The sequence below is a fragment of the Condylura cristata genome, unplaced genomic scaffold (genome assembly GCF_000260355.1).
Source record: "Condylura cristata isolate star-nosed mole 26May11 unplaced genomic scaffold, ConCri1.0 scaffold00006, whole genome shotgun sequence".
In the NCBI taxonomy this organism is placed as follows: Eukaryota; Metazoa; Chordata; class Mammalia; order Eulipotyphla; family Talpidae; genus Condylura; species Condylura cristata.
The window spans coordinates 51,635,358-51,659,251 of record NW_004567107.1 but is presented as its reverse complement, the minus strand read 5'-3'; the positions used below and the strand labels follow the sequence as shown (position 1 = coordinate 51,659,251).

General features: G+C 37.6%; 1 protein-coding gene across 3 annotated transcripts in view; it reads left to right on the top strand.

Moving 5' to 3' along the window:
- Positions 1–23,894, top strand: part of BNC2 (basonuclin 2) — a 395,304-nt gene that overhangs the window by 101,384 nt on the left and 270,026 nt on the right. For all 3 annotated transcript variants that reach the window (XM_012721390.1, XM_012721389.1, XM_012721391.1), the window contains exon 2: positions 23,114–23,314. In XM_012721390.1, coding sequence (XP_012576844.1) covers positions 23,114–23,314 — 201 coding nt within the window. The remainder of the gene's footprint in view (positions 1–23,113; positions 23,315–23,894) is intronic.

The window sequence follows — 23,894 nt, the reverse complement described above, 5'->3', positions numbered from 1 at the left end:
CCAGGTGAGATGCATAGAACTTTGTATGACTTTGTGTGAATTGAAAGTAGAGGTTAAGGAAGAAGTACCTTGCTTCATCACTGTGGATCCCAATTGTGTACTGGGTCAGTGCATCTGCTCTGTACTTTGAAAAAGGGATGAATATATAACTTTAAGGAAACGTGAAAAATGAAGTACAGGGAAACATGTCCTCCCATTAATATTTGCAAAAATATTTTGATCTAGTCTAAAATAGAAATTGTCTTTGTCTTTATAATATCGATTAGTTCAGTTTGTAAGTTTGTTCAGTTGGGAGACACTTTCTTGAATCATCCTCATATATTGGTAAATTCTCCTCTTGTTGGAAAAGGCAAATATTGGTATTTAGGGACACTTTTGCCACATGTGGTTTGCTAAATAAATAAAAAACAAACAAACAAACAGGTAAATGTGGCATTCAGGGACAGCTTTTTATTTTCTTAAGAGTAGTAACTGAACTGAAATACAAACACGAATGGGCAATGATGGACAAAGACTTTTCCAACCGGAATTGTGAAATTCTTGGTGCACTAGCTATTTTCAGGGTTTATCTTAACTGTTTTTTTCTGTTGTGAAAGTGTTTGTTAATAATTTACCCTTTCTGAGAGGCAGAAGCAGCAATCACATGCTCTAAGTTGGAACTTTGGGGCCTGTCACTTTTCTGGATCTTATCTTGGCTGGAGCCATTTGCCTCCTTAGTTGTAACACAAGTACCCAAGTGTCTGCACTTTGACAAATGGAGACTTGGGAGAACTAAATAAGGCAGGAACATTTGCAGCGATTCACCTCAAGTGATATCCAACTTTTACTAGTTGCAGATTACTGTAACTCTCTGTTCTGCTCTACATCAAATGATCATTACACTCTATACATATATTTTTAAAAAGTTTATTTTGAAATAGAATGGTGCAGCTCTGTAGGGAGGGTAGTGTGGCTGTGAGAAAATAGATGTTTAGGAATATTTATGAAGCTTCAGGGAAGAGGCAAACTGGATTTGCTGATTGATACCTCGGATGAGTTTTATTGTTTAACAAAATATTGGATGCAGCTGTACATGTAAGTCTTACCCTTTGGCAATGGGAATGTTAATGTCACAAACCTGAGTCCATTACCCCTTGCCATACAATCTGTTTTGATGCAGTAGTGAACACAACTTTACTGCAGATTTAAGTTCTATTTATGTGAATTTTATTTCCTTGTTTAGTCACTGAATCATATTGTTGGCTTAGTAACTTTTGTAATTTGTTTTCCTGTGTGAAGAGTGCTGTTCTACTGAATGTTCATTTTTGCACACTTTTTATTTTTTTTTACTTAGGCATTATGTCATTACAGAGATTTACAGATATTTAATAATGATTTATTGTAGTAATTTATTCTGCCAGCTGTGCACATTTTCAGTGGAATTTGTAAATCAAATTTATACAGAAATTTACCGGGACATGCATTTCAGGATTTAATAAAATATACTATGAAGTCTTTTTGAAGTGGGTAGTTTTATGGTAACACGTTTGGGATTAAGGTTTACCTTAACAACCTTTGTTAATGTTCAAACTCTGCTGTGTCTGTCCCACAACCATTGAACAAGGAGACGTGGAGATCTGCTAAAACAAAATACGCAGTTTCAGGTCATCCACCTTGCTTCCAGACCATTAGTGTCAGATTATATTGGACCTGGGGTGTTCAAATGATATTAAGGAGCATGGAAACATTCTGACATTAGGTTCTGTGCACTTCCGTGGGTTTTAATCACTATTAAAAGGTGTGTTGGAAGCATAACAGAGTGGATTCAGTAGGTTATGTTCATTTTGAAGCCATAAGTGTCAGATTTTCTCTCCCTGCCCCCATGTATAACTCATTGAATAGCCACTAACCATGTGGAATACATTTAGCTTAGGTGGAGTTGCCAGCAAGCACTTCTCCCATCATTGCTTTGTTATGTACAAATATAAGTTACTCTCTTTTTCTTTCTCTTTGTAAAAAGGGTTGTTGATGTTTTTTTACTTGTGGGTATATATTTGTTTAGAGAAGCATAGAATCTAGAAAGAAGGAAAGTACAAAGATTCCTTCTATAATTTGTAATATTTAAAATCTGACCATTTGAGAGTCTGTTTTTGATGGGCATGATTGCCAACTAGTTTGTCAAAATGACTTGTTCTCCAAGATTGCATGAGATTTTTAGTCCTAGAAAAAAACTACTAAGTCTTAACTTCAGTCAGCTAGTTATTTTGTTTATAGCAGCATGGAACACATTTTAGTGGAGTTAACTGATGCCCTGCCTTCCTATCCCAAACATGCACACGTTGACTTCATTAATCAGTTGTTTTAGTATTATGAAGGCACAGTCTTCATGTTGCTTGAAGCTGAAGTTTGAGGTGATAATTAATTATACTTAATGCAGTAGACGTGGCACTATCTATGTAAAGTAGAATTGCATGCATTTGAAAATACTGCAAATTTAAATTTTTCATAGTAAGTATTTGTTTATAATGAGCAGGTACTAGTTAAAACAGATGTCACAAAACAAGAAGAACCTATATAACTTGCCATCTGTATGTAATTCCTCCATCTTTTTTTTTTTTTTTGCTGTAAAAAATGACAAGGTGAACAGTTTGTCTTTTGATCTTTTATCTATTAAAAGTTGTAGTTAAAAAACATTACTAAAAAGTCACCCAGTACTAGTATAGGAATTAAAGTTAGAGTACATTACAAATGAGATCTTTAGACCCTCTCTGGTGGTGCAAGGGGTTAGGACTCAGCACTGCAATCTAGCTGCAGCCCCTTCAGTGGGAGTTCCATCAGAGGTGATCCACATGGCACAGCAGACCTCTTCTGTCACCCCTCAGCAGATAACTTCGCTGATCTGCCTGTTCTGCTCCCCACTCTGTCTCTGGTGAATCTTCTCATTACCCCTGCACCTCTGGCCTATCTTTTGTTTTGTATGTATAAATAAATCTTTAAAAAAAATGAGATCTTTAAATGATCTCATTACAATGAAAATAACTTAAACATAAACTTAGTAAAAAATATACATATGTGTATATATTTACTATATAGTGTATTATATACTCAGGAGTTCATCTTGATTGAGTTATAGAAAAAGTTTTAAATTTTATGATTTATTTGTATACTCTGGACTAGTTAATCTACAGTATTTGGTATTTACTTTTAGTTTGAGAAAAATAAATAGACAGTGCAAGGGAAGCTGGTAGAAGTAGGCATATTTCTTGAAAGGGAACAGAGATAGATTTTTTCTTGAGCAAGCTCATTGCTGATCATTCAGATGTAGTACCTTTCTTTTTCTTTTTTTTTTTTTAATTTTTTTTTGTACATACAGAACTGGGGTACAGGCCAGAGACTCAGGGGCGGTGAGAGGCTTCACCAGAGACAGAGTGGGGAGCAGAACAGGCAGATCGATGAAGTACACTGCTGAGGGGAGCAGCGGGCGGGTCAGGAGAGGTCTGCCACGCCATGTGGTCACCTCCGGGGCAGGTGGGAATCGAACTCATGCGGAAGTGGCTTTAGCTTCTCAGTGCTGTGCTTTAACCCGCTGCGCCACCAGGGAGGGCCTATTTTTCTTTTTTAAAAGATTTATTTTTATTTATTTATGCATACAAAAATTGGTATCTAGACCAGAGGTTCAGAGGGTTAGAGGATTCACCAGAAACAGAGTGAGAAGCAGAAAAGGCACAGCCGAGAGGAGCAGTGGGCAAAACAGGAGAGGTCAGCTATGCAATGTGAATAGCTCTCTGGTCTGGGATTGAACTCATTCTAATAGTTTGATAGCACTGAGACTTTAACCCCTGCACCACCAAGGAGGTCCTGGTACCTTTATTTCTTTGATGGCATCTAGTGTTTGTTTATTAAAGAAATCATGGAGAAAAATTGAGCCTTTTAATTTGTATCTCTAGTCCATTGCTCACAATATCTTTCTGATGCTTAAATGAAAAAGAAACAATATTTTATAAGTTCTTTATTCTGGATTTAATTTGGACCTTATCCATGTTTCTAGTTTTCTCTTTTGGCCTTACCTGAAAAACTTTTTTTAAGATTGATTTATTTATGCATACAGCCCAGAGGTGCAGGAGCCATGAGAGATTTCACCAGAGACAGACTGGGGAGGAGAGCAGGCAGACCTACGAAGTACACTGCTGAGAGGAGCAGTGGGCGGGTCAGGAGAGGTCTGCTGCCCCATGTGGTCACCTCCAGAGTGGGCCAGGTTCGAACTCATGCTGAAGTGGCTTTAGCTTCTTCGTGTTGTGCTTTAACCATCTGCGCCACTAGGGAGGGCCAAAAAAAAAACTTTCTTAAGATGATAAAAAATTGGAACTTTGAATGAAGGCATGGATTAGAGACAAAAAGCTTTTATCTTGTTGGGTGAATTTTGACTGGTATGGCTGCTTTGAGATCTGAGGTGAGTCAGGAGAAAAACTATTTTTGTGCTAAATTAGTAATGCTTACCAGAGTTGCTGAGGGAACCAAGACTTGAATTTCTCTTCCTAGGTTTAAAACTCCTGAAGGTTAAGATAGTCTTTTATTTATTCATTATTCGTTCATATAGTCGACTAATTTTTAAGTATTTTGAATACTAGGCATTATGGCAAACATGGTAAGAGTGTGGCGGTAGAACAGATAAGAATTTTTTTTCAAGCCTTCATGAGTGGGAAGCTTAATTGTTCACTAGCCAAAATGTGAAAGATGGTAGGCAACAGTTTTGGAGAGATTGTATGGTCCCAATTCAGATATATTTAGTTCCAACTGAGTTCTAAACAAGAGGATATTCAGTTGGAGAAATCTGGTAGATTCTAGAGCTTGTCTGAGAGAGCACTTGTGTTTGCTGAATGGGATAGTAGGTTTTCTGGTGGAATGTCTATTCCTATCTATCATGACAGATGGTTACTTTGTATAGTCTATGTATGATGTTTCTTATTTTGAGATAAAGATGATAGGTGCTATAAGGGAAATAATGTGATCTTCCTGGAAGTGAGTTGTGAAGCCACATGCTGTTGGATGAGTCAGTAAGACTGGAGAATTGAGGATAAAGTACGTAGACACTGATTTCAGAAATAGTTGAACTATATATAGCACATGGATTGATTTCACATATGTTCAATATATATGTGTCCACACATCAGGTTCTATCATATGTACATAATTAAGTGGTATTTGAGGTATTAAGTAGTATTTCACCCCTCTGTTATATTTTCTTCAAATGATTTGGCTTTTATTTTTTCCGAAAACTAAAATTCTCTGAACAGGTCTTTGGAAATAAAACAAACCAAAAAAAAAAAAAAAAAGCCACAACTCTAAATTGTACCTGTTAGCATGCATTTGAAGGGTATTTGGAATCCCCCAACTTGCACACTCTGAAAGGTTTTGTCCATCTTATGTGTACACCGACAAAGGAGTCTCTTAGTGTGAAAGAATCTTAATAGAACTAGTAGGCATAGAGAGAGAGGAGAACGATATTAGTTTCCTTACACTAAAACACCACAGGTTACCCTTCCCCTTGTGGGTAAATGCCCAGCTAAACAGGATCAGTGTGTAATGGGACCATCAATGCCCAAAAGCTTGCCACAAGTCTATGGCATTTTCTGGTGGTGAACCATAGGAAGGAAGTGAAAAGGGCCAGACAAGTCTGAGATAAAAAAGAGCAGAATCAAAGTACAAATCAAGATAATGGATACCATTGCCAGCCTTTCTACCAAAGCTGAGGAGGAACTAAATCCTTTTCCATGAGTCTCCTGAGAACTCATCTGCTTAGTTCCGCCTGTTAAGTGGGGTGGAGAACATGGTACCTCTCCTTAACATGTTCATTTGTAGTGTTATCTTTTGTTGTTATCCTTAGTCCAAAAAACTCAACCTTTATTCTTCTTTTCATAGATAACTTATGCTCTTGAAAGTGTTGTAGCTAATAGCACAAGTACTGATGTATGGAACTTCTCCTTTAGAAAACAGTTAGTTATCTTTAATTGGTGTGTTCATCTATAATCTCTCAAACTATAGTGTAAGTCAAGTGAAACCAGAGGACCTTGTCTTAATTATTAATACATTCTGAGCATAGACATTATTGAGAACCAGGAAGAATAAGGCTTTTAAGAATTCTGAAGAGATTCAGCACAGCCTCCAAGATTAGATGTTGAACTTCTAAGATATCATTCCCCCACATTTTGCTTAGAACCTGAAAACTCTAAAATTCTCTATGATTGCTAAGATCATCATAATATATATTTAAGTTTTTGGTTGCATGTTTATAAAAACTGAAAGTAATATGGAAAGGTACAGAGAGAATACAGATTTCCCATCCTTTCTCAGAAGAACACTCACACAGAGGCAATTTCTGTTTTCCACATTCTTAAACATATTTTTTGGTAATAGCTTAGTCTAAATAGGAAAATATGTATTCACCCCAACACAGTTTTTCTTTTCTTTTGTTCCCCGTGTAAATGGTAATACATTTTATTTACTGTTCTGTTTTTTGCCTCTTATTTATGATTTATGATTTATTTGGAGATGTTCCTTATAAATGCTTCACAATTCCCCCCCTCCCCCATTCCTAACAATTGCTTAATATTCCTTTAGAGTAACTCATAGTAAAATAAACCAGAAAATTCTAGAAGTGGAAAGAGGGCATACAGAGAGATAAGAAGAGTTAATTGTGACTACAAAGTATAAAACTGTCAATTTTTGAACTTAAAAATAATTTCTAGAGATTTCTTTTTATCCTTTCAGAGGTTACCACATTCCTCACCACTATTTATAAGCCCTAAAGGTGTTACTTCATGTTAAGTTGATGTTCAAAATGCAAAATTTTTATTAATATTTATTAAAAACATAAGGTTTTTAATACCTTTGGGTCACATTTTTGTCTGAAATGCTACAAACCTGGAGAGGCAATGCAGGATATTGGGATGAGCACATATTTGAAATTAGACCAATCACACACTTAAAAGATCTTGGCCAAGTGACTTAACTCTTATATTCAGTTTCCATATTGGTAAAATGAGAGTAACAATCTTACACATCTCATAGGACCTGTGAAGAACAAATGAAAAATGTTTTTTGCTTTCTATAGCACTTGGCACAAATAGGTACTCAATGAACATACGTGGCACTCCCAGATTGACTGCCTATCTGTCCAGAATAATTTCCTGGTCTGGGCTCGCCTTGATGGCTTAACAGGTTAAATCACAGCACTATGAAGCTGCCACAGCCACAGACAAATAGTGAAATTGGGGGAAATAGGAGAATACAAAGGAAAGCACAAGTTTGATCCTGGCCAGGCTGACCCACATGGCACAGTAGACCTAACCTGACCAAAGTGCTGCTCCCCTCAGTACTATATTTCAGTGGATTTGTCTGTTCTGCTCCCCAGTTTGTCTCTGGTGAATCCTCTCACTCCCCGCACCTCTGGCCCGTACCCCAGTTCTGTATGCATAAATAAATAAACTCTTAAAAAATTCACTGGTCTTACATAAATTGTATTATGTGTAAAACTTATCACTATGGGTATTGAACACAGAAAGGACTCCAAACAATTATCCTTATTTGTAATTTTCTCTAACTCGTAAGTGTTTGACTTGGTTTCCTTCACACTTTTCGCCACAATCCTCAAATCTCCAAGAAGTAGAAAGACACACATAAACACATATATGTTGTGAAGACACTCACCTTAGCCAAATGTCATACTATCAACTAGTTACATACTTATAAATGTTTAACAGCTACTTCATGGGTGAGGGATTTCTGATTTGTAGTATTTCGATTGCTGCAATGTAAGCATTCCCCCCGTAACGGATATTCATGCAACCAGTGTGAAGTCAGCTGGTTTATAAATGTCTGAAAGTTTAACAGTTCTCACAAGTCAGAAAAGCAATCTCATACTGCTGGGTTGTTTGGCTGCTTAGACTACTGCTTTTGAATACTGTTGGGCAAGTAGTTTCTCAAACCCAGGTTTCATAAATAAATAAATAAATAGATAGATAGATAGATAGATAGATGATAGATAGATAGATAGATAGATAGATAGATAGATAGATAGATAGATAGATAGATAGCCCAGGCTCTGCCACCAACTCATTTTTGGATTTTATTTCAGTTTCCTTGTTTATGTAGTAAAGAAGTGAAGTAGATTAATTTCCTAAAAAAATTCATGGAGCCTTACAACTCTACATAGATGCCTCTACCTATGGAAGCCAATGGCTCCAAGCTTTATGCTTTTTGTCCTGTATGTTTAATATTAATTTCTTTTTTGAAAAGGTCTCTACTTGTTAAAAGAAATACACTGGAGAGCCATCATTAGTGAAGCAGCTGCCACAAAGCTGATGCCTATAATTGTAGAGAGGCCTTGATATCATGACAGTGGGTTTGATTCACTGTGTATGTTTGTATTACTAACAATAAAGGATTTAGGAAAATGCTAGAGGGAACAGAATGCATTTCAGTTATTATTTTAATCAGAGATAGACATAAAACATTTTTGGTACTTGACATTTTAAATATGAGTTGCATAGTTTTTGGGAATGAATATACACGAATCTTGTCAATGAGCAGTAACTTAGAGCCAGAAGTTCAAACTCAGATGACTTTAGTGGTCAGGCAAATAGTGAAATTGGGGGAAATAGGAGAATACAAGGGAAAGTAGTAGAGACTGCACAGCCGAGAGTGCATGGTAGATATAGAGTGGCTTCAGTTCCACCCCAGTGAACTATGTTTAAGGAGGAGCAGCTATTTCTGTTGCCATGTTGCTAGTGACCTGACATGATATCCCTTTACCTCTTTCCGTCCCAACCCTTGCAAGTGGAAATCCATAGTTTAAATCAAAATGTCTTGCTTTTTTTTTTAACATGTTGGTAATTAATTAAACACATGCACACACTCATACACACCCATTGAGGGAGCCAAGCAAAATAAACTTAACCTGAGGGCCTGACTTGGCCTTGGGCTGCTAGTTTAAAAATCTTTTTTTATGCACATTACTTACGTAGCAACTAATATTCCTGGAGTGTTTGTGTGCACTAATCAAGATATTTAATCTTTACAACAGTTCTGAGAACTTGCATTTCCTTTTTATAGGGGAATTTTGACCTTTGGAGAAGCTAGTTAATATGCTGAGGTTACATGATTAGTTAAGGCTCCTCAGGTATTTAAACCCAAGTAATCTGACTGCACAGTTTTGGCATTTAGCTACCAAACAAAATGACTCCATGGACATTTCTCACCTGCATAGGCTATGATCCATGTGTGTGTGTTATATAACATGTGCACAAGCTCATGTGTGCACATACATACCTATACCCCAAATAGCTGAATGTACAGGGTGGGCAGTTGGCTGGTACTAGTTCATCTGTAAGCGATGATTGTTTTTTGTGCTTATGGTTGTTTGATGTACTAAAGCACTGGAATACTATTTGCTTTCACACTTTATAAGATTTTTCTGACAAAGATCAGCGAGGCCAGTATAAAATTTTCATAGGGAGTTTCAATATCTTTCTGTCACAAAGTAGACATCCTGAGCTGTGGGGCCAACATTGTTTCTGTCCAAGGCCAAAAGTTCCTTCTCTTCTCCTTGCCATTTTTAAACCCCACCCATGGAAATGCGCCAAGACCTGAGTGATGATCACTTCCTCTGGGCAAGGGTATGAAGAATAAAAGTAAATCTAGCTGGAGGAGTAAATCCCAAAAGACAGAGATAAGTACTTGAGGTCAGAGAATGTGTCTTTTATAGTTTGTCTACATACCAAACTCATTAATATGAATAATCATCTTAGCTCAAGTGATTGTAGTAGCAAAAGTAATATAAGAAACTAGTGTTGCCTTACATTTTTACATCAATTCTTTCTAGGATTTGAGGAGATCTCTTTGAGACAATAATATGAAATCAAGTTTCTCCCATGCTTCTCCTTTATTTCCTTTACTTGTTTTTCCTACCCACATAAAATATTTTGCAACCTTAAAATCGCTAGCCTATGGGGCTAAAACTGTAAGACTCTAGAAAGAAAAACGAATATGGTGTGCAAACATCTATATATTTATCTGTTTAGCCTTTCCCCCAGGGAGATTTTGGAACACAGTAAGACACTGTAAACCTCTTTATGGTTTATTCACTTGGTGTGGAATGGGAAGGAAAAAAGAGCCAGTTCCTCTGGCAGTATTCTTCTCAACACTCTATACTCATCATGTGAATGGAAATAACCCAAAACCTTCATTTTCAGAACTGTATCTCAACTCCTGGCTCTTGGAGAAAACCAGTGTGGTTCAGATGTGGGATGGGAAGAGTGGTTTGCATTGGCATTGGCCTTGCGGGTGCTTTGGGGCTAGAGCACACTCAGCTGTGGGTTACAGATGCTTGCTCTCCAGTATTAATGTGGCCAACATGTGAAACCATGGCATCCACAATGCTACACAAAGGTCCACGCCTCTGATAGTTTGGGAAATAACTCCCAGCTGAAGAAATTCCTTGTTGAAAGACTGGAATACAGTCTTGAACATAAGGTCCTTTTTCAGAAGGGTGGAGACAAAGAAAAGAGATGCCTGATGTTGTTAATCTGTATTGCAGGTTGTCTACAATCTCAGAAGCTTCAACTAAACAGAAAAGGAAAAAGAAGCTGTTTACATTCATAAGTGCCAAATTCCATGCTGTGTATGTAGCGGGAAGCTTGTATTCTTAAGCTATTGTATAGTTCCTTAGAGATGTCAGCTGCAAACCACTGGAGGTGGTTGTCTTCTGGCCTATTTCAGAGTGTGTAGGAATTGTTTCTACCAGTGTTCATTGTCCTGATCTGTCTCCAACGTAGCAGGACCGGCAAAAATAGAATGGAAGTAAGCATGGGACTAGGGAGTACTTTTTCTATAAGTTCAATAACGAGGACCTTTCATGGCACAGAAATAGTTGTTCCTTCTCCTATACCAAGTTTATACTTCCTTCTAACAGTGTACTTAAAGAGAGCTGGGATATTTCCAACCCCCATTCAGTTAGTGCACTGGTTTTCTCATTCAGGTACAATTTCCAGCGAAATGGTAGCTTATAAGTATTCTGAAGTTAGCGTATTGACTCTTATTGCACTTCTGAGCACCTAATAAATAATTTATTTGTCTGATGGATATGTGGCTACCTAACTATGGGGCATGAAATATGCACTGTTTTTCTAATACACTGTAGGGAGACCTGTTTATAAAGTATTTAGTATTGGTTTTATAATGCACCGTTGACAATAGGAGACCACGAAGCTCAAAGATCAATCTCATTTTGGCCCACAGTATTAATGCTGCTTTATAAAGCTCTATGACAGGTCACTTAGACAGTGGTCCTCATAGAAAGGACTCTGTTAGGCAGGCAGACTGTAGTTGTTCCCAGTGTGGTGGATGGATGTCTGTCCCAGTCCTAGTCCCAGTCCCAGGGGTGAATATTCGGTGGTTGATGATGTTGGCCAGGTGATGAAGCTCATCATTTATATGTCCTCTAGAGGATTCTGGACCCATAGTACTCACATCTATCTACTAATGTAGTCTTTTTTAATTGTGCAAAGAGTTGGTGTGACTTTGGACCATAGTTATAGTTCTGGAGAAAGCAATCATCGTGAAGTAAGAAGCAGAACTTAGCTCTTCTCAATTTCATATTGTTTGTTAATGAAGAGTCTCATGTCTCTGACTTCTTCATTCATTATACTATGTGACATAGTATAAACTTCTTGATTTCTGCTTGCTTTGGGAATGTCATCAGCCATTCACTCATAGGCATTAGAAAACACTACATAGTAAATACTTAGAATTCGAGGGCATATAAATGAAGATTAAATAATTTCATTCAAAAATCAATGCTAAGTGCTTTACTTACTTTCTAAGAATACATGCTGTTGCATGTAGTGTGATAGCTATATATCTGAAGAGGTGGGATCCTATATATCTTGTTTAAAATAATTATATATAAGAAAAGAACTGTGACAAGAATACCTTGTAAAGGCAGTGATTTACAATGTACACTTAAGAATTCTTTATTGGTTCTAAGTGACTGCTTCCCATAGTGAGCTACAGTTTTTTGAACCCATGTTCAGTGACTTGCAATTTCCTATATTTGGGGAGTAATCACAGCTGTGTCCTTTCTGCCATTTCTTTTATTTCTCATTGATTTAAGTTTCTTTTTTGCCCTCTTCAGTTGTATCAAAACCTGTCTACTCTCCAGCAGTTATTGTTTCATCCTGTCTTGTCTCTTGGCAAATGATTCACCTTTTTCTGAGATGGTATTTTCTTTTACACAGTGGTCACTTATTGAGCATTTACTGTGTTAAGCCTTGAATTACCAAAGGTAAAGCCCCAGCTCTTTATTGAGCATTTACTGTGTTAAGCCTTGAATTACCAAAGGTAAAGCCCCAGCTCTTTCAACAAGTGCTAGTTGGCAGGGATGTATGGGGGTGATAGAGATGGGTAATAAATTGACTTTCCAGCATGAGTACTCTCAATATATACACTTCTAACCATTTTTAAGTTTTTTTTTTGTATTTTTTACGTTTGTTTTCTGAGAAAAATTTCTCTCACTGCTTCTCCCAGTCCTTGTACACTTTCAGACCATCTTTCTCTTTACTTGTAAAGTTTCTCCAAATTATGTCTCATTCTGCCTGCCTCCCTGTTTTCATAATTTGCTTGCTTAATTCTTTTAGAGTCTGGATTCTCTAACTCATGAGTCTTACTTGTCCACTAAGATATCTCTCTTAGGATACAAAATTTGCAACCATAAATATATATGAGGAATCGTATAAAGAACATCAATTTACCCAAGCTGAAGAACTAATAATAAAAATATAGAGATACATCTGAAAAGACATTTTTACATTCAAATTATATTGTAGTCTCCACCATCTGTTCTGTACTCTGTCCAATACCTGCAGTCTCAAGCATTATATTTTGATTTTGATATTTCTCATTCTTATGCATTTTGTTTTCCTCTTTATACACACACACACACATGCACTATTTACAACTACACTTGGTTTTACATATTCTAAATAATAGCATTGTTTTTAGAACATTTAAAACTCTTGACCATCCTACTTCTGAAAATTCTGTTTTTTCTTGTCATTGAGAATATTGGAAAATTATGATGGCCTATTTGTTAATACTGTTTTTCTTATCCAGTAACCATGGGTAGTTCCTGAGATGCTAACTATGGCCATCTTCTTTTACCTTTTGTGTCACTTACATATTCTAGTCAGTCTGTTTTTTGGACATTTTTCTTTATGTATGCAAGAGGTCGGTAGTGTAGGCCAGAGGTGTGGGGAGGGGAAGAGTGTCTGTGTGAAAGGATTCTCTAGAGACAGTGGGAAACAGAACAAGTGGGCTGACTAGAATACACTGCTGAGAGAAACTGGAGAGGTCTGCTGTGCCCTGGCCAGGGATCGAACTCATGCTGCAGTGGTTGCTGCACGTAGCTTCATAGTGCTGAGACTTAACTCCTTGTGCCACCAGGGTGCCCTGTTTTCTGAACATTTTAGTTGCTTAGTAGACCTGTGTGATATACTGCTTATTGCTGCTGTTTTCCATGCTTGTACTGAACAACTAAAATGTTCAGAATACTGACTAGGATTATCAGATCTGGGGGTGTATTTCAGTACATTGCCTGTTCCCCCTCCCCCCCTCTGGTGAATCCTCTCTCACATACAAACACCCGACCTCTGTCCTGTACCTTAGTTCTGTATGCATAAATAAATACACCTTAAAAAAATTATCTTTAAAAAAAGTAGTTGGGTGATCAGAGGAATATATATTATGCTGTTCTGGGGTATAAGTTAACGTGCATGTTACCAAATCGCACCACCAGCAAAGCCCCATGCTCCTGAACCACAGGCCTTTGTGCCTCCTGTGCCAGTTGCTCCCCACTCCCACCTTTCCCCTTAGGGAACTTCAATTCTGCAGTATAATTTCCAGGTTTGGTTTTAGTTTAGTTCAGTCCAGTCAGTCTTCCAGGTTTTGTTTTAGTTTAGTTTAATCTTTCTTGATGTATTCAGTGACTCCACAAGTAAAACTATCTTAGGGTATATGCAATTTCCTTTCCAGCCTCTGGAACAGACACACTTTGTACCTAGCCCAAATGACCTCTTCCCAAGTAGTCATAAAGACAAATCAGAGGCAGGTTCTGTATGCAACGCTGGCAGGCTTGTTTCTGGATTCCATGTTGTGGTATTGATACTTTTCAAGTGGAAGTGTATATTCTTTTCCACTTAAGGCACCAGACTACTTAAGGCATCTCTCACCTAGTTATTCTTTCTCCCACCTTTTTTTTTTCACTTTCTTTCATTTGAGCCTCTTTTTGTGAAACTCAGATGCTTTCTTGATTCCGCTCAAATTCTTGCAAGCAGTGCATTTGGCTGCAGTGACTATTTTTTTATTTTTATTTTTTAAAGACTATTTATGCATACATTTCTGGGGTGCAGGCCAGAGGTGCAGGGGCGGTGAGAGGCTTCACTTGAGACAGAGTGGGGAGCAGAACAGGCAGATTGACCAAGTGCACTGCTGAGGGGAGCAGCGGGCGGGTCAGGAGAGGTCTACGGCGCCATGTGGGTCACCTTGCTCTGGGATCCAACTCCCACTAAAGCAGCCACAGCTTGGCTTAGCTTCATAGTGCAGTGCTCCAACCTGCTGCAGTTATTTTTTTAATTTCACTTATTTGGGGGTACATTGACTTAGCCCCATTTGTATTTTAGAAATACAAGAACTTCCCTTTCAGGTGTTGTTACAATGCAGCATCCACCATCACAGTCAACCCTCCCCTCTCCCCCTCCTTCCCTTTCCTTCCCCCTCTTCCAGCTAAGTTCTATAATTAGATTTCTAGGATTTTGGTTATTTGAATGGCTTTTGATTGTGATAAAGTGTTTGCATTCTTCAGTTCCTTCCTTTTTCTCTCCCACTCTTGGTTATTATTTTCCTTTTCCTTTTTTTCACATGGTTATAATTTATTGTTATGTTGATCTTAGCAGTTGATCTTACCATTAAAAGTAGCTTTTTAAGGTGAAGTGTAATATTTATACAGGAAAGGATGCACATCATAAGTATATACAGTCTGATGAATTTTTACAAAGTGATCTTACCTAGAACCACCAAGTAGAAGGAACTACAGGCATTATCTGAACCTTAGTTCTCCTTGTGCTTCCTGCAGCCACTACTTCCTACCAAAGGTCATCGTATTCATACCCAAGTCACTCTAAGTTTTACTATTTTTAACTTTCTGTTAATGAGTTTATGGTATCGTCTGTTTAATTTTGAAAACAATCTTCTGGTTCATTCATACTCATAGGTGTTTTGTCTATGTATATGTATACAGTGGTCTCTTCCAGGGATTTAAAAAAAAAAGATTTATTTATAGAGAGTTCAAAAACTGGGTATAGGCCAGAAGTGTAGGGGTTGTGTGTGAGGGTATTCACCAGAGACTGAGTGAGGAGCAGAACAGGCAGATTGAGATACACTGCTGAGGGGAGCAGTAGGCAAGTCAGGAGGGGTCTGCTGCGCCATCTGGGTTAGCTCCCTGGCTAGAGATTGAACTTGTGCTGCAGTGGCTGGTGATAGCTTGGTAGCACTATGACTTTTAACCTGCACCACCAGGGATGTCCTGGTATTTCACTTTATAAATTTATTTCTTAAGTTTATATATTTAATATGAGGAAGTATTAGTAGACTTGCTATTTATTGTCTGATAACTCAATGCAGTGATGAATTTGCCAGGTCAAATCGCAAGTTATTTTGACAGAATTTTAACTCACGTTGTAGCCGCACACATCTTGATCTACAGACTTGAGAAAGAAGTAGATAAAGACATTAACTCTACCTTTACGATCGTTGGAGCTATCCATAGTCATACAAAGGTATAACTCCTCCCTCCCCCCATGTAAACCCATCTGTTTTTTGATCTTCACTTAAGGAAACACATCAATGGTTCTTTTCCTCTAGAAGGTTTTCTCATTAAACAGATTTTAGGTTTTGGTAGACAGATGCCATTATCATTGCTAGTACCTGAGAGAAGATAGTCACTTGAAGTTTTTAAACCAAAACAGGATAGGTAAAGTGTTTGATCCTTTGGAGAGTTGATTCATGCTGACCTCAGGTGCTTTTGCGTAAGTAAATATCTTGTCTAAGGATTCTTCATTTTCCTAACATTTTACAAACTTCCCTGTCTGCCACACCCTACCCAAATCTTTGTATTTTGAAATTTTCATAGTGTATTAAAAGATTATGGCATCTCGTTATAGCCTTGATGTGTTTCTCTGGTACTGAACCCCTGATTAGGTTGTCAGCCGATGCTATATCACAGATTGCTCTAGTTGGTACGGAGACAGATAAGACACAGACACCAGAGAGGTGTCTTCCTTTTGCTAGACAAGAGCCTTTTAGGTAGTATTTGCTCACCTTTTAGGTAATATGATACTTTTGCCACAGTTTAGTCATTAAAACCTATGTGCTATACAGATCTTATTTTACAGTCCTCTTTGCCTCTTTTTGTGTGAGGTGACATGCTATTTCAGGACCAGAATCTTTCAGAAAGTGATCAGTTTTGTTTTGTTTTGTTTTGTACAGTTAATTTTTTGTCATGTGTTCTAATATGGTGTTTCTATGAGTAAACACCAAAATGTTTAGTACCCACAAGGCTTTAACTAAAAACAAATTAACCCAAACCAAAGGCATGCGTACATGTCTTGTTTACAACTTGAACCTTGTTCTTGTCCCTTGAAATCTTCTGGCTATTCTGGCTTAGCTTTCTATATGTGGAAATGCACAGCTTACGCTGCCAGAGCCATCTGGAGAAGGTGTAGTTGTAAACATGAAGTAACCTGTACTCTGATAGTGGAGAGTACAAGACTGAGACCAGCCTCAGATGACAGCACAATATTTTAACTCCCTTATTTGAATCTGTAAAGATCCTTACCTCCATTTTGATGATTTATTAATATAATATGAAATATTAGCCCAAATTTATGCCTCAAGTTTTAAAAATAAACAACAGAATGACTTTCTGAAAGAAGGGATGGAGGTAAATACAAGTATACTATTCAGTTCATTCACACATAAGGTTAGGTTCCGTAGTTGGCATGTATGTAGAATCTTTTTCATCTGGATTAGGATCTGTTCCATTCAGGCTTGGCAGTATCATCAGGTAAATTGAAATGTGAATGAAAACTGTTAATTATAAAAGAAAGTTTTTTCCATTTTCTTAAAATCCAAATACTGAAATCCAACTAGTGTATTCTGTGAGTTTTTTTCTTGATCAGACTTTCCTGCTGTTGGATACTTGGCCATTGAAAGAGGGGTACATAAGGCTGAAGGAAATTAGGAAGCCATGGAGTAGTACAAGGATTTTAGCTGTAAATGATAGGTAGAACATAATTGTAAAGATGAACACCTTGATTAATACAGATGTATTCAAATCAAAACTCTGCCTTAAGAGCTGCTTTTTAATCTCCCCTCCATCTTTTATCCCAAAACATGTAGGCACAGTAGAGTAATATTTCAACTTTTTGTGTAGTTTTATTTTAGGGGTGAACGTTTCACTGTCCTCCCATCAAATTACGTATGTGACTCAGGGGAAAACAGACAGCTGAGATTATGATATAATTATTCATAAAGGGGAAAAAAATCCTCAGTTCAAATTTTCAGTTTTTCTTTATAGTGAGTCAAAAATTCTCCACCTTAACTTGACACTAAAATCAAACTTTGTGTAGTAAAACAGAGATGGCAGGCTTCACAAGGGAGAAGGGTTGCTGTCAACTTTTTTTTTCCCCTCAGGAATATGGAAATTTTGGTGGATTATCTGTTCAGAAGAGGTTTCCTTTATTAATTCTTTTTCCTTTTTTCACTTAAGACATCTGTTAACATTTCACACAGCCCAACAGATGTTGCAAAGCAAGTCCCATACTTTGTTCTCAGGAAAAATGACATTTCCTCCACTGGTTCCCCCCTCTTATGTGACTGGGTCCAGCCTGCTACTTTTGCATAACTTGTATATTAAGTTATAACCTTAATCTGTATGTCTCTATAGCATTAGCGTTATTTGTTTTTTTTTTTCATAAAATCTGACTTGGTCAGAAACTACTAGTTTACATGTGGCTTTGAAGTTAAGAGAAGGCAAAAACATTTAAAATATCTCCTTTGATAGTGGCAACCTATATGTGATTGGATAGCCTGTGATTAAAACTTTTTTCTATAAAATAAAATGAATTATAAAAGCTGGAGTTGTTTTGCTATAAGGAAGTGCTGATTGTCATGTGATGTGGATCTTCATTTTTATTATTTTGGCAAGAACAGGGACAGTTTTGTCTTGACAAGCCATTAGATGAATACCAGCGTGTGTCACATGAAAAACCACTGATCTTTAACCCAGCTCTGTACTTAACCAAGCCTTGAAAATGAATGGTGAAAAAAAAGAAGAGCAAAGGCCGGTTTACTGTCATTACAGATTACAGAATCTGTTAACAGCTGCTGAACTGAACCCAGGGAATTATAGGTATTGTTCCTTGAACCTGCAAAAATCTTAGAGATGCTTATGCTGTGTGTATACATTATACATTTATTTGATATTTGTCTAGGATTTACATTATTGGAAACATAGCTAGAAGAAATGAAAGTCTTCTATAGTTTGAGTAGACTAAATGCATGCTTTTATCACAAAACCATATATATTTACATAGAACTGTCTCTGAGATTCCTCTGCCCCTATTTGTAGAACTTATTTTAATAAAGCAATATTTTTATAGAAATTGTTAATAAGTATTAAAAAGAATAGAACAGGTATAAAAGATCCATCCTCCAAAAAGAAACACTCCACAAACAGGTAAAATAAAATCCTGAGCTCATTTGTTTCTGCAGGTCATTGTGGCTGATAGTTATACTTTGTAATTTTTTCCACCCCTTTTTTTAGGGAGGAAGAAACCTAAACATACCTCTGTACCCAAATACTGAAAAGATCAGTAATATTTTAAACAATCAATCAGAGTGGGAATTAGTGCTTACAGAGCTAACAAGAAAGAACACACTTTCTTAGTCTGCTGGTGGAATTATATTGTGCCTCCCTATAGTCTTGTTATCCCACACTAACTGAAATGCAAATTCTTTGCAACTAATTGGACCTCATTGAGGGTACATGCACAGTACGTAGTTATGTGCAAAAAGGTTTAAAAAGTATTTTTTTCTATAATTACAACTTTTAATTACTGTCTAAATCATCAGCATCTCTAAAGTGGGTTCAGAAAAAAATATATATATTTAACTTTTTACAGGGTACTCAAAACCACAAGCTAGGAAATGCTTAAATGCACCAGCTCAAAAGTTAGCTGGAAGATGTTTATTTACAGCAGTCTATAAATGGGATTTTATTAAGTTCCTGTGAAAATAATTTTTTTTGAGGTTTATGATTTAGTATCTCAGCATCAGTACACTGATCATGTTAGGGACCAGTGGAGTCCTTGGAATATTTTAGAGTTAGGGCATTGTAAACATCAGGAATCATTTCCAAAAGCTGTTGTCTTTCTTTTCCCCTTGTTATACATTCTCTTCCAACATCATAAAATACATTTGAGTTTCTTTTTTTGTGTACGTGTATTTCTGCTATGTGCTGTGGTGAGATGGACGTATTTGCATTCCCATAATGTCTTTAATAATCTGAGTCCTACTTAGACCTACTTGGTATACTTCTTAATTTCCATGATCTACCTTTCATTATTAGTTAACGTGGGAAAGCAAGCACATGTCCTCTTGAAGTTGTGATTCTTTAACCTGAAAAACACTGAATCAAGCAACAAAAACAATCATTGTGGAAATGATTCCTATTTCCCTTGATAGTTTTAAATAAGTTCAATACCTGTAAAGCTAGATAATTGTCACATAACCTGCAGAGTATAGCCAGTGGACAGACACACAGGCATCACACTCTTATAGGTACATTTGTGTGTGTGTGTGTGTGTATGTGTGTATCCTTAAAATTATATAGGTGCCTGTGTGCTAAATAGAAAATCATCACAGGTTCAAGAACTGTACACATCTTGCTTTGTTTTAATGTGGAAGTGAGTGGCAAGTTCAGGTCATGCAATTTGGGAATTTCTAGAGGAATCAAACTTGTATTTTCAAAATGATTTAAAATGAATGTTCAAAACTTAACAGTCTGCAAAAGCACATATTTACAACCTTGACTTTTAAGGTTAACTCATTTACTGTTAAGTCTTTGGGTTATTTTTTATCTTATTGTAATAAAATTTTTTCTCTTAACTAGTTTTTCAAAGTAGTTAAAATTTTGTTTGATCAAATCCATTTGCAAGTGCATTATCATTATCATATGCTAGATTTGGTGAGAAAAAAATGTTCTAAATCTTAGGAAGATATCCTGGTGCTTTTGAGACTGTGCCTTGACAGTAACATGCAGATACTAGTTGCGTTGCAGACCTGTTTCATCTAGGGCAACCTCAGACCTTGATATCTGAAAGAGCTCAGTTTGCCTATGCTAGGTAGCATTTTGTCAGAATACTGCTTGCCGGGCAGACCAGATTTGGATGTATTAGCTAGTCAGCCTAATAACCCTGTACAGACTGTATTGATTTTCTAGGAGAGAGTTTATGAACTAAATAAACTTGGGGTTGGTGTCTTAATAAACTGCTTCTCTCAGTCTGTCACATTTAGTTACGGAGCTGTGCAGTTTAGGGGGAAAAAAGGCTAATTCTGTTACAGATTGTTCACAGCAGGGTCTCCAAATTAGCCCTTTGTTTTGTAATGCCACCTTGCTTGGGCTCGCTTTGAGCACATTTCTCAGTTTTGCCCTAATGAGTTGCAACACTGATAATGTGGCTGATGATCTTTCATTGATTTCACTATCACTTGCTTGTCTGGTAATTGATCCGTTGCTGAGCCTCTAGTTAATTATATCGGCTTTGACATGGCCCGGTCCACAGGGAATTTCAAGTCTTGCAGAATAACAGTTTTAATAAAAGAGTCTATTACTGCAGGTGCTTGCTGCTGCATGCCAGTTGATTTTTGTGTTGGTGTGTGTGTGTGTGTGTGTGTTGGGATAGGAGGAGGATACCTGGGAAAGAAGAGAATTGTAAGAAAGAAGGGGGGTGGCTAGAAGAGGAGGAAGAGGGAGTGAAGGAGAGAGGAAGGAGGAGGGGGAAAGTACATAGGGGGAGAGCAAGAGGCGAGAGAAAACAGGCAGGCAAAGCGATACAACCAGCCTGAGAGGGGCGAGGAGGAAGCTTGCTATTGACAGTGTCCTTAAGCCTCCCACAAATAACAGCCATTAGTGGGAAGGTCAGGAGCTGAGCAGGCAGCTTGACTGAGGCACTGAGTGCCACTTCAGAAATCAAGAGGCTAGCAAATTTTAGAGGGAGTTTAAGTGGGTAATAGCTAGCTGTAAAGGTACAGTCACTGTTGACAATTGACTCATAGGGGCTTTTCCTGCCCTCCCCCCTCAAGAATATTTTTATTGACCACAGGTGGACTTAATATATTTTAAGGCAACAATTCTTTGGGTTCTTGTTTGTTTCTTCTCAGATATTGAATTTGCTGCTTTTGAGACTTTTTTGTGCTTAATGGTGGTGAACCGGAGGGAAGTTTAACAGAAAAGCTTTCAGGAGATGTCGGTTCTAGAAAGGAAGGCACATTTGTGTCAACATAGTGTACGTTTTCTCATCTTTTCTCATTGTCCACTAATGACACAGAGCTGCCATTGAAGCGCTTTTCTGTTTCTTTTGTTGTTTCAGAGAGTAAGGTTTATTGTTATTCTTGAGTTAAGAAGGAGCAAGGAGAGTAGTACATTTGTCCTCAATATTTGTAGGTGGTTGAAGATTAATGTTCCTTATATTTTAAGTTTAGGAAGGATGGCTTTTTCCTGCTGACTACTTTTATGAGATGACATGAATTTAGCTTTCCATTTTGAAGTTACTGTTTATGTACAGTGCATTTTGTTCAGCTTTGTTTTTCCATCAATAAAGTAGATAAAGACTATCTAATAAATAGATGTTTTGTTTTAAAACTGGTTTAATTAAAAATACAACATGCTATCAAGGTTATATTTCATCAGGCAGGAAAATGTTACAGGATTTTCCATAGAGATCTTGAATGAAAAATGGAGTATTTGTATTCATTACTTTTTGCCTGAAATAGGACAGGCATTTTTTTCTTCATCTTTATCTTTTTTATGATTTGAAAGGATTTTGTAGATGCTTCATCGAGGAACTTTAACAAAGGAATTTTTTCTGTTTTTGAGCTTTAGCAAAAGGTACACTTTTTTTCTCTTGCCCTTCAGTTTCCTGTTACTTAAGATCTAATTTAGTAATTAATGACCCGAGGAATTAGACATTACATATATATTTATTTTGCAAATGTTTATTGTACACCTTCTATGTTAACTGCTAGATTTATTTACTTTTTAGCATGTCAGATCAGGTCTCTATATTATTTTCTCTAGGAGTTTATATGTTGTTATAAATAGCATAGTACATATTATTGACTGTTAGGAGCTAACGTTTAGACAACAACTGAGCCAACTTTACATTCTCTTACAGCAGAATATATTTTTCCCAGTGTATGTTTAAGCATAGCAGCTTAAAAATGTTAAATCAGAGACTAATGTCAGTTATTGCATGTTACATCTGAAAGCATTGTTGGGAAAAATTCCCTGGGATGGGTCCCAGCTCTTCCTTGCCCTGGTACCGTCCGTGATCATGGTGCTGTTTGGAGTGTGCATAAGGGTGCATCTATCTGTGTGTCTGGAGAGGGGTGAGTGCAGGGTGTCATTTGGTGCCTGACAGTGGAACAGTGCAGTTGACTCTTAGCTCTGCTATCCAATGACATGCAGTGGCTGAGAGTTTGAAGCTGATGGTTGGGTCTCCAGTGCTGCCTGCACACCTGACAGGCAGCTGTTAAACCGAGCAAAGGCAAGCTCAGGGAGTCACAATCTATGCATAAATGATAGGAGTATCTGTGCAGAAGGTGCGAAGGAAGCTCTGACCCCCTCCCTCCCCCAAATCTTCCCCTTCCCAAATGAAATGCACAGTTCAGCTAGCTTCTTAACTACACTACACTACTGCTACTGGCTGCCAAGAGGCTCAAAAAATCCACCTTCACTTTTCAGTCAGAAGAGGCAGAAGTGGATGTGAGAGAAAGAGAGACACTGAGAGACAGAGAGCCAAAGAGGGCAAGAGACTTGACTTTAAGAGACTCCTGTACTGACAACTCCATGCAGTTCGGAACCAGAACGACAACGGCTGAACCAGGGTTCATGGGGACATGGCAAAACGCTGACACTAACCTCTTATTCAGAATGTCCCAACAGGTAAGTTACTTTTATATATATATATATATTTAAGAAATCTTAAATTGCTTTGTGCACTTTTGTTTCTGGTTATTTTTCTAGATATTTTAAAAAATTTGATCACTTAATCGTTAGGCTCTGTTTTGTCATAACTGTGTGAGTGGAATGTGCAGGGTTACTTCACGGTTTCCCTAAGGGCTCCTTAAAAGAAAAAGGGTAAAGGATACTGAAGTAAAAAGAAAGCATTTGCATTTGTTGCAAAGTTTCACAGTACTGCCTGGGTTATGGAGACAATTTATTTCTTTGTTTTCTGTTACAATTACAAAAAAAAAAGCCACCACCCAACACATGTATCTTTCTGTCTGTATTAATCACTTCGTCAAAAGTGTCTGCTAGCTCGGAGTGGGTTCTTCAGCTAGTCATAGAAAATGTGGGGGCTTCTCAGCAGCCCCGCTGACTTCCTGGGGCTGGATGCAGCTCCAGTCCGACCCGGAGGAGACAAGGCTGTGCAGGAATCCCTGTGGGCGCGACGGACGCAGGAGGAGGCGGCGCGTGGCGGGCCGTGTGGGTTGGTGTCCCCGCTTCTCCACGCCGGCCGCCC